Source organism: Argentina silus, assembly GCF_951799395.1.
Source record: "Argentina silus genome assembly, chromosome: 14".
NCBI lineage: Eukaryota > Metazoa > Chordata > Actinopteri > Argentiniformes > Argentinidae > Argentina > Argentina silus.
This window is the reverse complement of record NC_139668.1, coordinates 12,772,271-12,787,022: the sequence shown is the minus strand read 5'-3', so window position 1 is coordinate 12,787,022 and position 14,752 is coordinate 12,772,271. Positions and strand designations below refer to the sequence as shown.

The window sequence follows — 14,752 nt, the reverse complement described above, 5'->3', positions numbered from 1 at the left end:
ACCAGGGGCCGGGAGAATGCTATTGAGGGTGTGTGGGACATGGGCTAAACCTTATTTCTATAGCTTTCCGGGATTCCAGGATTCACCACTCTGGCATGACATGGATTAACCGAATTGGTTCCCATTCAGGCAATACGTGAGAAAAAAACCATGAGGAAATAAATAGATAGATATGTGCAAAGGGAAAATCTCTCTTTTTTTCCTCAATTTCTTCCTATGTTTTCGTCCTAGCTTAGTAAGGGTGTTGGTGCTTGAGATTTGCTCTGTGAGTAGTAGAGCACATATCTTTCTGTGGAGAGAAAAGTGTATTTTTATGATTTGTTGTCCAGTCACGTCTTTCACTGGGTTTTGAATAGCAGCCATAGACATTATTACAGACCAGAGTGACCTAATTTTACAGTACATCTTGCACAATGCCCCCAAATCCCTGTCTGGACTGGTGACATGTTATTGACAGGGTTGGGTTTATAGTGACACAACACGTCTGTGTAGTATGTCTGGGTCAGTTTCTCTAGGTCACAGACATTCCTAATTCTTATTTTCTCCTTCTCTTACCTCCCTTCATCCCTTCCTCCATCTTTCTCTCTTTCACATACACTTTTCATCCCCTATCTCTACCTTATTTTTTCTCCCCCTCTCTCCTTCCCTATCTCACCCGTCTTTACTCAACCTTTTCCTTCCTCTCTCTCTCTCTCCGTCCCTCTCTCCGTCCCTCTCTCCGTCCCTCTATCCATCCCTCTCCCACTGTCTAGGCTGTACCAGCGAAGCTGTCCCTGGATGCTTTGCTGCAGATGTCCAGTTCTCAGGTGCGGGACACGATGAGACGACTGGGCTCCAACTCTGAGGAGTGCTCTCGCCTCACTGCTGCCCTCTCCTGTCTGAAGAGCGCCACTGACACAGGTCTGTCTCCCACCTGGCTGATTCTGATCTGCGCTTTAGGAAGCGTCGCTTGTGTGCTCTAACAGCATACTTGTAGAGTATGGATAGGATTTGTGTGTATGGTTGCATCTTGTGTGATTCGATTGTGTGGTGGATGATGTGTGTTTTCTTCTTGAAGAATGTGGAGCATATTAGTCCATGTTGCTTGTGGTCTACTGTGTGTGTGATGCTATTGCATGACATTCATCCATTGGTTTTCTCTTAATGTGTGCTTTGGGATGTGGAGTATAAGTGGGGACTTAAGTTTGTAGTATATGTGATGGTTTGTGGTGTTTATACAGTCTATATGAGCTCCATACACTGTAGCTGACCTCTAACCTCTGATCTGTATTGTAGGTGGGGACCTCAGGGAGGACACAGTCCCTTGGATCTCTGAGCCCCCCCGCCGTGACAGTGCCACCTCCGCCCCTGTGGAGCAGCAGTCCTGCCCCCCCGGCCCACCTCGCCGCCACAACCCCAAACCCAAACCCTACGCCTCCACCCTCCCACCTGGCAACGCATCCACCCCCAGTGCCCACACCCACGGGCGGTCTGTGTCTGTGTCCGTAGTACCCTGTTCAGACCACCAGGGACCGTACATCTATGGCGACGACATGTCCGACGCCTTCCCCTCCTCACCGCAAATCTCAGCCACCCCTCCCTCCAAGAGAAGCACCAAGCACACCCCGCGCACACCCCCGCCCCCCTCCCGTAAGCTGCTGCAGCTGCTACCCAACATCTCGCTGACGCGCAGCAAGAGCCAAGAGTCGCAGCTCGCCAACCGCATCGAGGAGCCCGCTCCCAACAAGTGGGTGTTTATATTCATCTCATTACGTCTCTTCATGTCTCTTCATGTCTCTTCATGTCCATTCGGACAGCCGTTTGTCTTTGTTACATAGCGGTTTTTGTGATGTATTTGTTAAGTAGCGGTTTTTGTGGCGGCTCTGTGTGGATGATGTGGCTGTTCTGTGGCTGTTCAGAGTTGACGGTGCAGCTGTTCTATGTGAACGATACAGCTGGTCTGTGTGAATGATGGAGCTGTTCTGTTGCTTCCTCTGTGGCAGCTCTCCTCCGACTCAGCTGACATCATGTGTCTCCCTTTTTCAGGGGTGGGAAGAAGAGCAAGTTGCCCCAGAACGTGCAGATCAACGGCGGTGGGATGGGGTGGGATGACCCGGCCACGCACTCGCCCCTGCTCTCTGCCCGCACCCCTGGCCCCCACACCGCCCCCTACACCCTCCCAGGCACCCCAACTCTCCTGGAGGAGCACGCAGGCCTCAGGAGTGAGTCTTAAGACTCTTTTTTTTCTCTCTCTTTTTACCTTCTGCCCGTTTTTATGTGTCCACTGTACCTCCCAATTTCTTCTTTTGTGCCTCTTTATCTTTCTCTCTTTCCTTTTCTTAATATCTCCTGTGTTCATTCCCCCCTCTCTGTCTGTCTCTGTCTCTCTCTCTTTCTCTCTCTGTTTTTCTATCTTTCTCAAACACTCCCTCTCTTACTCCCTTCTAGATAACCTGGCAATGCATAGGAGTTCCCCACAAACCATGAGGAGGGATATCGGCCTTGCAGTAACACACAGGTGCGATCATCATCATTATCATTATCATCATCATCATCATCATCATCATCATCATCATCATCATCATCCATACCAGACCATGCTAGCTTATCTAGTGTTCAGGTTGTTCAGACCTGATTTAACACAGAGTCCTGTGATCAGATCACAAGTGAAGTGATTAGGTCTACATCTGGTCACAGATGGTCACAGTCTTAAAATGTGTTCCAACTGCACTCAAATTTATATCTGTATTGTGGTCAGATTCTGTGGAAAATGTGGATTTCATAGAATGTGGACACACAGACCACATTTTGAGGTCGGAATTGCGTCCTAGATTGGGTCCTTTCTTCTTACTCTGATATGTCTCATGTAGCTACTCCCTAGGGTTGTAATGATGGGAATCATTCCCAACTGTCACTTCAAATGCTCAGGCTGCTACCTTGGCGCGAGCCCTGTTAAATTCTTGCATCGGTCTGGTGAGAATGGCGCCTGGAGAATCCAGGAATTTGAGTTATGCAGACCACTCAGTCCAGCCCAATGTTTATATTACTGGAAAGTGTGTATTTATTCATTGTGATCTGGCATTAGAGGTTTAGGGGAAAGAGATACCGGTCTAGTGAAAAGAATTTGGCTGAATTCTGAGGAACATTAACTTCTCTGGAATGTGTGCATGAAAACATCCAGTAATTCTTCACTCCTCGCTCGTTAAATGTTTTGACACAAGTGAAATGTAAGTTTGTAGATATATATTGACCTGTAATGATCATCTTATTATTCCTTATTTCATTAGGCAAAGATCACAATGCTTTGAAAATCGTTCCTCTATTCACCTGAATGTTTCAACAGCATGGCACAGGCTGACCATGGTTGATTTTGCTAAATAATGTGAGAATGTGAGTGTGCCAACAATCAGTATCATCACTGAGTGATCTTAGTTTGGTTAGTTTGTGAGGGAAAGGAAACTCCTCAGTTATAGTCTGCAGTCAAACCAGACCAGTTAGTGGTGCTACTGTGACGATTTTTAGAAACGACTGACATTCTCTCTCTCCCTCTCTCTCTCTCTCTCTCTCTCTCTCTCTCTCTCTCTCTCTTTTTTTCCACTTAAGGTTTTCCACCAAGTCCTGGCTTTCCCAGACCTGCCAGGTCTGTCATAAGAACATGATGTTTGGCGTTAAGTGCAAACACTGCAAGTAAGTAGCCTACGCTCTCTGGTGGACTATTTGGGTCCTACACCTTCTGGTTCATTTATTCACAATCACTACAACCTACACTGCACATCCCCTGGCCCACATGGTTATTACACCTCCCCAGGTTCCTATACTTCCCCTGGTACCTATACCTCCCCTGGTTCCTATACCTCCCCTGGTTCCTATACTTCCCCTGGTACCTATACCTCCCCTGGTTCCTATACCTCCCCTGGTTCCTATACCTCCCCTGGTTCCTATACTTCCCCTGGTTCCTATACCTCCCCTGGTTCCTACACCTCCCCAGGTTCCTATACTTCCCCTGGTTCCTATACCTCCCCTGGTTCCTACACCTCCCCTGGATCCTATACCTCCCCTGGTACCTATGCATCCTGGTTCATTTGGTCACAGTCACTCCTGGTTTTCTCAGCTAATGACTTCTCTTCTTATGTCAGGTTAAAGTGCCACAACAAATGTACCAAAGAAGCCCTGTCCTGCAGGATCTCTTTCCTCCAAAGTAAGCCCTGCTTCATTCATGCTCACTCACACTGTGGCAAAGGATGATCTCACAATACATTGCCAGGGCCAGGTTTTTTTCCTAATGACAGGATCAGGAAAAGCAATGTATTGTGAGACCATCCTTTTTTAATGTATCTCCCGAATAGCAATAAAGTAATGTGTAATAATGTTCATCATTTTTCAGTGCCGAAAATCCGCAGGGCAGAATCTGTACCGTCAGATATCAATAATCAAATTGACCGCACAGCAGAGCTGCCGGTCCAGTTTGGGACTCTACCCAAGGCGTTAACCAAAAAGGTAAGATTCCAGATAGCTCTTTATGTGTGTTTAAATCATTCTATTGTAGGGAACACTATTTCCTTCCTCGAAACCTCGATAACAAAAAATACTGTCCTCTCTTATTTACCATTGAATAAGATGCCATGTTTTATCGTGATTACACTTAGATTAAGTTGTACACCCTGGTCCTACCTGTGTGTGTGTGTGTGTGTGTGTGTGTGTGTGTGTGTGTGTGTGTGTGTGTCCATCTTGCTGTCTCTCTCAGGACCACCCTCCCCTGCTGAACCAGCTGGACTCTAGCAGTAACCCCTCCTCCACCACCTCCTCAACACCCTCATCGCCCGCTGCCTTCCAACAGAGCAACCCCCCCAGTGTGACGGCCACGCCGCCACCCAACCCCTCCCCACAGGGCCCCCGAGATAGCCGCTTCCACTTCCCAGGTCAGGCACTAGGCATGGTGACCCCCGCATAAACTCCTCCGCTGCTCCACAACTACTTTTCTCTCGGCCACTAATACCTAATTTTCTATCAGGACTGGGGTCAATTCCATTTCAATCGGACCCTAATCCTACTTTCTATACCCAATTCCAATAATGAATCCAATCTGTTATATACACTAATTATCAATCCTACAAAATGTTGGTATTCTATTCTACTACTAATTATGGAATACTAATACTACTTGCTGTGTTTAGCTGGGTTCTGGCTGTTGATTATTATAATTATGCATAACCTAGCATGGGATGGGATCCCACTGGTACCTAGTTGAACTGCTTGTTGCTTGTCTAACCCAATCTCTCTCTCTCCTCCTCATTGTTCTACGGTCATTTTGCATCTGTTCCCTTTAGCTGCCTGTTATTTACAACCTAGACAACAGTTTATCTTCCCTGGTGAGTTAACCACCATGCTCCATGTGTGTTGCCTGTGCCTGAGCCCCCGCTAAACACTCAAATCTACTTTGCACTGTGTGGTCTTTAAGAGTTTAAGCCACCAATATATATATTCTATGAAAAAACCCCAAATATATGATATCATTATGTCATCATGTGTCTCATAAAAGTCCTCTTTGTCTCACATGTAGACATTCCTTCTTCACCGTATGCTGGAGGACCACATTCTGAGGGCTACCATGACAAAGGGTAAGACAACTACTCCTTTCCTTTTACAGGAGCCACTGTAAGGACCCTCAAACAGACCCTCAGATAGCATGATACCAAACATAAAACCTACAGCAGATTTGCTGTCTTCCTACAAAGGTCAGGACGAGGTTGGGAACTACCCCATGTTGATTGTAAGGTGTTTCTCCCCACAGAGAGACACTGTCGGCTGTGTCTGAGCTACAGACTCTGGGACAGGAAAGAGAAGTGGTGAGTAGCCTACTCAAAATATGGAAGGGAAAGCAATGACCTTTGCATGTTTTTGTCAACGGAAATTAGACACCTCAATGCAAAAAATCACGTACAAGTGATTTTGACAGATCCTATATCATAATATTAGGAACTTTATTAGAGGTAGCTTCTGTTTTCTATTGCCTAGGATATTTTCAGTCTGGGAGCAAAGACTCATTGAGGGCTGTGTACAGTACATCAACATGTCTGTCATTCAAGCTGCTCTGACAAAGTAATGGAATGATAATCATAGTGTTTGATTAATCTCTGTTGCAATTATGTTTGTAGGTATGGAATAGTTAATAGATAGACACACTGCACTGCATTGACAAAGGAAATAGGGTGCTTGAAAATAATTTGGAATATTCTGTGTGTAGCAGAAGAGAAGAGGTTCTGTCTTTCATAATCCAATATCTGTTGAGTGATATTTAGCTTGTTAAGTACACCTCAAGTCCCTTCTTCCCTTCCAAAAATAATCCACACACAGATTTGATTTAACATCAATAAGGCCAAATTATAACTTAATATATGTATTCATAAATCATGCATTAATGTTAAAGGTAAGACAGTTGCTATGCATGACACTGTATTCAGTAATATCTCTCTCCCTTTCAGGAAGAGGAGGCAGAGGATGAAGACTACCCTGGAGAAGAGGATGAAGGGAATGGAGGGACAGGCAGAGAGAAGGGTGTGTCGGAAGGGGAGGGTGAGGGGGACGAACTGGAAGACCTGCCGGGCACTCGGGGGCGTGCGGGCGCTGGCTGCTGGAGGAGGAGGAGTCCCATCTCCCGTAAGGCCAGTCAGACCAGCGTCTACCTCCAGGAGTGGAACATCCCATATGAGCAGCTGGAGCTGGGGGAGCTCATAGGCAAGGTGAATATGACAGTGGTGCATGAAACTCTAGAAGGGTACAGGAATGAAATAAACTGTAATCATTTGTACTGTACATAAACAATGTTACTAGTCACTCTGTCCTTCCTCCATGGGACTCTAGGAAGATACTAGAGTACAGTACAGTAGCTCTGTAAATGGACTAACTAGCCTCTACGTCCACCCAGGGCCGTTGGGGGAAGGTGCACAAAGGTCGCTGGCACGGCGAGGTGGCAATCCGCCTGCTGGAGATCGACGGGAACAACCAGGACCACCTAAAACTATTTAAAAATGAGGTGATGAATTACCGGCAGACGCGGCACGAGAATGTGGTGCTGTTCATGGGCGCCTGCATGAACCCCCCGCACCTCGCCATCATTACCAGGTGGGTGGGCTTCACTGAGCGGCGTGGGCACCACAGGGTGTGAATGTCATTTTTATTCTCTGATATTTTGCCATAGCCAGCATGGGTTGAGTATTATAATCTCTGTGCTTTCGTATTTTCTAGTTTCTGTACAGGTCGGACATTATTCTCTGTTGTAAGAGATTCCAAGCACACTCTGGACATCAACAAGACCAGACAGATTGCTCAAGAGATTGTTAAGGTATGGCTATCCTTTTTACCCTACGGCCCAGGAATAGTTAGCCTCTAACTCTGTTCACATATCCAAACTAAACATGGGTCTCCCTCACAGGGGATGGGCTACCTTCATGCTAAAGGCATTGTTCACAAGGACCTGAAGTCAAAGAATGTGTTCTATGACACAAATAAAGTTGTCATCACAGACTTTGGCCTTTTTGGAATGTCCGGAGTGGTACAGGAGTGGAGGTAAGCAACATGGTTACCATTTAACCAAGTCTGAATAAAGACTATCAATACCGCAATGTTGCAGATGCAAGATTAAATATGTGTGTGTGTGTGTGTGTGTGTGTGTGTGCGCGCGCGCGTGTGTGTGTGTTCAGACGAGAGAATGAGCTGAGACTGCCTCATGGCTGGATCTATTACCTGGCCCCTGAGATAGTGCGCAGGATGGGTCCTGGGAACGATGAGGACCGCCTGCCTTTCTCCGATGCTGCAGACGTCTACGCCTTTGGGTATACACTGCATGGCAACATACACGCTATCATTACCATACACCTTTGTTACCATAAGCTAGGGGTTTTCGAAATGTAACAAAAGGAAATTAGTAGGTCTTACTGTAGTTCCTTGTGAAATGTCCAAATAGTACTTTTGTACTATTAGTATTTACTTGAGGAGGTAAATTCGGAATGATTAACATTACCAGATCAAGTTTATATATATGCTTAATATGTAAATTTAACAATAAGTTTGTACAGAGTGTGGGCTTACATGGTGTATGTCTATCCCAGAACCATTTGGTACGAGCTGCAGGCCCGAGACTGGCCAATCACCAACCAGCCTGCTGAGGCCACCATCTGGTTGGTGGGCAGCGGTGAGGGCTTCAGGAAGGTCCTGTCAGAGGTCAGCCTGGGCAAGGAAGTCACGGTAAGGTCAATGATGGTTATGTTGTCTGGACAGTACAGTCATTGATGGTTATGTTTGCTGTACAAATGTTTTCAGCTAGATGGAAACATAAAAGAACAGACAGATATTGTACCACCAGAGTTAAAAGTTATTAAATTATTCTACCAATTGAGTGGGTACATGTATTATTATTAATGATACGTTAACTTAAACTAATGTCGCTATCCCAACCTCATCTCGTCCTCTCCCCTGCAGGAGATCCTGTCTGCCTGTTGGTCCTTCAAACTGGAAGAGCGGCCCTCCTTCACCCAGCTGACAGACATGTTGGAGAAGCTGCCCAAGCTGAACCGCAGGCTCTCTCACCCAGGACACTTCTGGAAGTCAGCCGAGTATGTATCCTAGGGACCGGGTTCCACTCTGGTGGTATTGTGTGCTTCTGGTGCACAATGTATATTTTGACCCCTGACCCCCCCGCAGTGTTGTGAAAAGGGGGTGCGTGGAGGAAAAGGGGTGCTGGCATGTGTGTGTGACTTAGGTTGTATCTCTGGTGGAGTGTAGCCCTCCCTCTGACACATCTCAACCTATTGTAAAATCGAAACATTTTTTGGTTGTTGTTTTTTTTTTTAGAATCTTTTCTTGAAATAACTGAACAGGATGACTTAAAGATGTTCAACAGCTTTCTACAGTGACGTGTACTTTGATATTTGCAGGAGGTCTTGAATAGGGATTTAGGTAGATAACAAGTCGAACAGGACAAAGTGAATTATCCTGTGGGATATGGACTAATAATCAGTGATGTGTCTTTGTAAGGGTTTAACATGTTTGGTGTGTGACTGTCATTTTATTATGATGTCAAATGATGTCCTCTTTTTTGAGGGTAGGTCGTGTCACTTGTGTGTCTCTACCTTTGTTTGTTTGATCCCCTTCCCCCTGGTGTCTGTTCAAGACTCAACCCCTCTCTGTCTCTTCTCTCTGGGTGCTGCCCTCTACTGGATGGTGACTGACTCCTCTTCCACCTGCACCTTTACTTGTTCCTTCTCCTCTTCACCTCCCTGTCTCTCATGGACCCCACCACTCCACCCGACACCTACCCATCAATCCACCCCGCCCACCTCCTGTCTGTTTCCCATCCCACTCACCCCCCCCCCTCTCTCCTGACACCTATGTTATTTTCCCCAATTCCTCTTTTGTGCATTTAATCTCATCTTCTGCCTCGGGCACATTATACTCTGCTAAACATTCCACCTCTGCCCCTCCCCTCCATATCCCCCAATTTTCCTCTCTTTTTCACTCCTTCCCTCCCTCCCTCCCGTCCTCTCCATCTGAAGACCCTGGGATCACCATCATTGTCTACGTGACCACTGCTCTCAAGGCCTGCACTCTTGCTGTCCCTACATGTACAAATAGTTCACCTCTGAGTGGATAAGATTTGCTTGTTTATGTGAATTAACAGGAATGCACTGTAGTCTTCATGGGAGCTTACAAACAGTCTATCTTAAAAAGTCTATCTTGTTTCCTCACAGCCTTAATTAAGTGTTATGCATAAATGACTAGATGCCTCTCCCAGTTTGTTCTGGATTGGTTATTTAATTTGAAGATCGAGTGACATTAGCCTCAGTTATAGCCAACAGAGCAACCAAAATAGTTGTTCATCCTCCCGTGCAGTGGGTGATTTTCTGTTCCGTGCCTAAGTAAAAACAGTTTAGGTATTGTCAAATTCATGCTTGTCGTGGGTCAGTGTAGATATTTAGCCTCATATGCTAATGCTAACAGTCTAACACTGCTTCCTTTCTCTCTGTCTGTCTATGTGCTGTGTGTCACTTTTCTTCTCTCCTTTTCTCTCTCACCCTACAACGAAGGCTGTAGCTTTTCTCCATAAAACAAATACTAACCAAGCCAAGTACCATTGAAAAGGATGTGTACAGTATATTTTATATGGGGTTCAATGACACATGCAAATCCCTTTCACCCAAAAGTAAAATGAAAAATGTGACTTGTCATTATTGGACAGTGTTCACTAACTTACCTGTCTTGTGTGCGTGCGTGCGTGCATGCGTGTTTGGGGTGGCGGAAAATAATGCGCTGGACAACCAAAAGGTTAACCCTGTGAAAGAGTGTAGTGATTGAATGTTAGAAATGGCAGTAATGCGAATACAAATCTATCTTATATAATTTAATAAAATGTACATGTTGTTTTTATTTAATGTACATATAACATATTTCTTTGATTATTTGTACAAAGATTTTATATTACATTGTATGTTTTGAATAGGTACTTCACTCCTATTTATGTATAGATCTTTATACAGATATTTTTTTCATTTACAAAGAACACTTGTGTAAAACAAATTGTACATTTCCTAAAGATGGGGTGGTGTTATTTATGTCATGTAAGAATTCTTATTTTTGTACAGGATGTGGCTACACTCTGTGAACATGTTTCTGGTTTCATCAGTGAAAGACAATAAAACTAAACTCCAGTCATGTGTCTTGTTTTGCATGCTTCTTTGTGTTTCAGCTAAGTAAACATGTCACAATAGCACTTGTTTCCCTCTGAGTGACCTTTGATACCTCTGTAGTAGAATGACTTGTATGTATGTTTATTTACTGAGAGACAAGCAGCCTCTGTATGGTATGGTCTGGTCACAGGTAAGTAAAGGTCCTCATCAGGTTTCTAAGAAAAATGCAAAGATCATCTCCCTAATGACTCTTTTGAGGCTGTTCTCAGCAGCAGCAGCAGCAGCAGCAGAGACAGCTCTGGTTCTCTATTCTCTTATCTGCAGTGGTGTGTCAGTGTCTGTCTGTTGGTGGTCACCCTATGAAACTCAGTAATACATAAACCTAAATACCCTCAGTTAGTTTTGGCTACAGGCCAACAAGTGAATGTTGCACACATTGTTTTCTAGCTGTGAGGTATTGGAGTCATATCCTTTGGAAAGTCATTTGGTAATGTGTTTGGTTTTCTGTCGTTTTGTGACAACTGTTCTATAATGTTACGCAAGGACGTTCGTGTGGAACCAATAACGGCACAGGGAGCGGAGAAAAGAGATATTGCCCGAAAGCGTCTTTAATAATAATAATAATAATAGGGAAATGGGGACGAGTGGAGAATCCGAAGAGAGTAGTCGAGGGTCGGCCCAGGGTCGGCAGGAGAACGGGTAGTAGGACAGGCAGTGGGTCGAGCAGGCGGGGAGGTCCAGTAACAGGCAAGGGGCTAGGTCTGTGGGAGGGTCGACGAGGGTAAACCAAAGAGGTCGGGACTGCAGGAGGAAAACACAGGAGACAAGGGGTGAGGAGACGGAAAGAAAACACTGGAGGGCTGAAGCGTAGCGATGAGAATACTCTAGAGCACAGGTGTCAAACTCATTCCATGGAGGGCCGAGTGTCAGCAGGTTTTTGGGTTTTCCTTTCAATTAAGACCTTGTCAACCAGGTGAGGGGAGTTCCATACTAATTAGTGACCTTAATTCATCAATCAAGTTGATGGGAAGAGCAAAAACCTGTAGACACTCGGCCCTCCATGGAATGAGTTTGACACCTGTGCTCTAGAGGTTACCGTATGGTCACAGTACGTTCTGGCACTGGACTGAAGCTCAGGCCGTTGATTGGGGATGGGTTGCAGGTGCGTTGATTGGGGATCGGGTCCAGGTGCGCTGTCGACTGGGAAGACACTCCAGTGATGACCGCCGCGGCCTCGAGTTGGTGCCAGAGGGTTGGTTAGGAGGGGGAACCGTGACAGAGTAAATTGTCAGGGCAATTCATAGTAGAATAAAGAGAAATAATAGTTACCTGTACAATTAGCCTACACACAACATGTTGACGTTAGTATGTATTGTTTGTAAAGGGCATGGTGAGTTACCTCTACACACCCGTTAATATCAATTGACTCTCATGTAATTCCTAGTTCATTAATGTTTAACTTTAAAACAAAGATTCAACCCCGCGTAGGCCTACAAGAAAGGGACAAAGTGTGTGATCGGGCGGAGGGAGATCCGGTATCTGGGGTACCACTTGGGTCGTGGGGAGGTGCGGCCGCAGATTGAAAAGACTGCGGCCATCGCCGCCTCTCCGCGGCCCAAGACTAAGAAGGAGGTGAGGGCCTTCCTGGGGCTGGCTGGCTATTACCGGCAGTTCGTGCCGGGATTTTCAGAGCTGGCCAGTCCCTTGACGGACCTCACCCGGAAGGGTGCCCCGGATCCGGTCCAATGGTCGGGCCAGTGCCAGGGGTCGTTCGAGGCCCTTAAGGGAGCTCTTTGTGGAGAAGCGGTCCTGTATACGCCTGATTTTAACCTCCCTTTCTCCCTACAGACCGACGCGTCGGATAGAGGCCTGGGAGCAGTGCTGACCCAGCGGGTGGAGGGGGCTGACCGGCCGGTGCTGTACCTGAGCCGCAAACTATCGGAGAGGGAGGGCCGGTACAGCACGGTGGAGAAGGAGTGCTTGGCCATCAAGTGGGCGGTCGGCGCCCTCCGCTACTACCTGCTAGGTCACGCTTTCACCCTCTATTCTGACCATGCTCCCCTCCAGTGGCTCCACCGCATGAAGGATGTGAACGCGAGGATCACCCGGTGGTATCTCGCGTTGCAGCCCTTCAACTTTTCGGTCATGCACAGACCGGGGGCGCAGATGGTCGTGGCAGACTTCCTCTCCCGTGCAGGGGGGGGGGAGTAGGTTGTCGGCCGTCGTGTCCCCGGCCTGTGTCGGGCGGTGGGGGTATGTGGGGGGACATGCAGCGTTCGGCCTGTAGAGGGAGCTACAGGACCGTGGCCAGGGTTACGGAGGCGAGGCTTTGTTGCGCACCTGGTGCGAATGAAGCCTCGTTTAACGAAATGGTTAAGATGTGTGTGCCTCTGCTTTCAGTAGGTGGGCTGGGAACGGCGGAGCAGGAGGAAACGCTGAAAAGCTAAGAGAAGAGGCAACGACTGAAAAGTCCATAGCGAACTAAAAATAAACAGACAATTCCCTCATCCCAACACTGCGTCTGCCTCTGTCTGTCATGGACTTTGTTACATGTTCTATAATTGAAACTCAGCCTTTCTTCTGGATAACGGAGAATAAGTTGTCAGGGCATTTCATAGTAGAGTAAAGAGAAATAGGAGTTACCTGTACAATTAGCCTACACACAACATGTTGACAGTAGTATGTATTATGTGTAAAGGGCATGGTGAGGTACCTCTACACACAGAGAACACTGTCCAAATGACTCAACTTCCCGTTAATTTCGATTGACTCTCATGTGATTCCTAGTTCATTAATGTTTAACTTTAAAACAAAGATTCAACCCCCGTGTAGGCCTACAAGAGAGGGCCAAAGTGAATTATGGAGAAACTAGGCAAGGCCAGGGGAAGAGTTCTTTAGAATTAAGCATCACCCTCCCATAAATGTTTCAGTGCCAAACATTGTCAGTGGAAAAACAAAAACAAAAGTTACGTGAGGACTGCGCAACTAGAGTTCCAAAGAAATGGAATTTGAAACCCAAGAACCATGTCTCAACATGTCTCCGCGTGAGCGAGAACACAGCTTTCACATGATTACAGAGGGGTAAATGACTCGTAAACAAAGCCTAAGCAGGATTGTGTTCTTATTAATTCTGTTCATGTCCTAATCTATAGTTACATTTTATTTTCTCTTTATTTATTTCATTTTATTTTATCTCCATTTCTTTAGGTCCACTTAGGAAACAATATACAATGAAATTCATCAATTGGGAAGAAAATCTACTAGCTGGCGAATGTGTTGAATTTCAATTTAACATCTGAACCTAGGCGAGGCAGAGTTCACCCTCCCATAAATGTTTCAGTGCCAAACATTGTCAGTGGAAAAACAAAAACAAAAACAAGTTACGTGAGGACTGCGCAACTAGAGTTCCAAAGAAATGGAATTTGAAACCCAAGAACCATGTCTCAACATGTCTCCACGTGAGCGAGAACACAGCTTTCACATGATTACAGAGGGGTAAATGACTCGTAAACAAAGCCTGAGCAGGATTGTGTTCTTATTAATTCTGTTCATGTCCTAATCTATAGTTACATTTTATTTTCTCTTTATTTATTTCATTTTATTTTATCTCCATTTCTTTAGGTCCACTTAGGAAACAATATACAATGACATTCATCAATTGGGAAGAAAATCTACTAGCTGGCATATGTGTTGAATTTCAATTTAACATCTGAACCTAGGCGAGGCAGAGTTCACCCTCCCATAAATGTTTCAGTGCCAAACATTGTCAGTGGAAAAACAAAAACAAGTTACGTGAGGACTGCGCAACTAGAGTTCCAAAGAAATGGAATTTGAAACCCAAGAACCATGTCTCAACATGTCTCCACGTGAGCGAGAACACAGCTTTCACATGATTACAGAGGGGTAAATGACTCGTAAACAAAGCCTGAGCAGGATTGTGTTCTTATTAATTCTGTTCATGTCCTAATCTATAGTTACATTTTATTTTCTCTTTATTTATTTCATTTTATTTTATCTCCATTTCTTTAGGTCCACTTAGGAAACAATATACAATGACATTCATCAATTGGGAAGAAAATCTACTAGCTGGC

At 45.6% G+C, this 14,752-nt stretch overlaps 1 protein-coding gene and 1 long non-coding RNA gene across 4 annotated transcripts in view; one reads left to right on the top strand and one right to left on the bottom strand.

The window, feature by feature from the left end:
- The window catches only part of LOC310815460 (kinase suppressor of Ras 1-like), a 27,176-nt gene extending 16,488 nt beyond the window's left edge, over positions 1–10,688 (top strand). For 2 of the 3 annotated variants that reach the window (XM_083685239.1, XM_083685241.1), the window contains 18 exons: positions 753–900; positions 1,276–1,726; positions 2,026–2,201; positions 2,428–2,497; positions 3,583–3,666; positions 4,116–4,177; positions 4,364–4,476; positions 4,724–4,898; positions 5,307–5,348; positions 5,540–5,597; positions 5,771–5,825; positions 6,462–6,719; positions 6,905–7,101; positions 7,225–7,321; positions 7,412–7,545; positions 7,680–7,811; positions 8,088–8,223; positions 8,458–10,688. In XM_083685239.1, the coding sequence (XP_083541365.1) occupies positions 753–900; positions 1,276–1,726; positions 2,026–2,201; positions 2,428–2,497; positions 3,583–3,666; positions 4,116–4,177; positions 4,364–4,476; positions 4,724–4,898; positions 5,307–5,348; positions 5,540–5,597; positions 5,771–5,825; positions 6,462–6,719; positions 6,905–7,101; positions 7,225–7,321; positions 7,412–7,545; positions 7,680–7,811; positions 8,088–8,223; positions 8,458–8,604 (2,535 nt within the window). In that variant the 3' untranslated portion in view covers positions 8,605–10,688. The remainder of the gene's footprint in view (positions 1–752; positions 901–1,275; positions 1,727–2,025; positions 2,202–2,427; positions 2,498–3,582; positions 3,667–4,115; positions 4,178–4,363; positions 4,477–4,723; positions 4,899–5,306; positions 5,349–5,539; positions 5,598–5,770; positions 5,826–6,461; positions 6,720–6,904; positions 7,102–7,224; positions 7,322–7,411; positions 7,546–7,679; positions 7,812–8,087; positions 8,224–8,457) is intronic. The other variant, XM_083685240.1, reaches the window with a different exon arrangement.
- Positions 10,689–11,238: 550 nt separating this feature from the next.
- On the bottom strand, positions 11,239–12,252 carry LOC310815581. The gene is made up of 2 exons (XR_014554627.1): positions 11,774–12,252; positions 11,239–11,462 (listed from the first exon to the last, which is right to left on the bottom strand). It is a non-coding gene; the product is annotated as an uncharacterized lncRNA (long non-coding RNA).
- Positions 12,253–14,752: the final 2,500 nt, after the last annotated feature.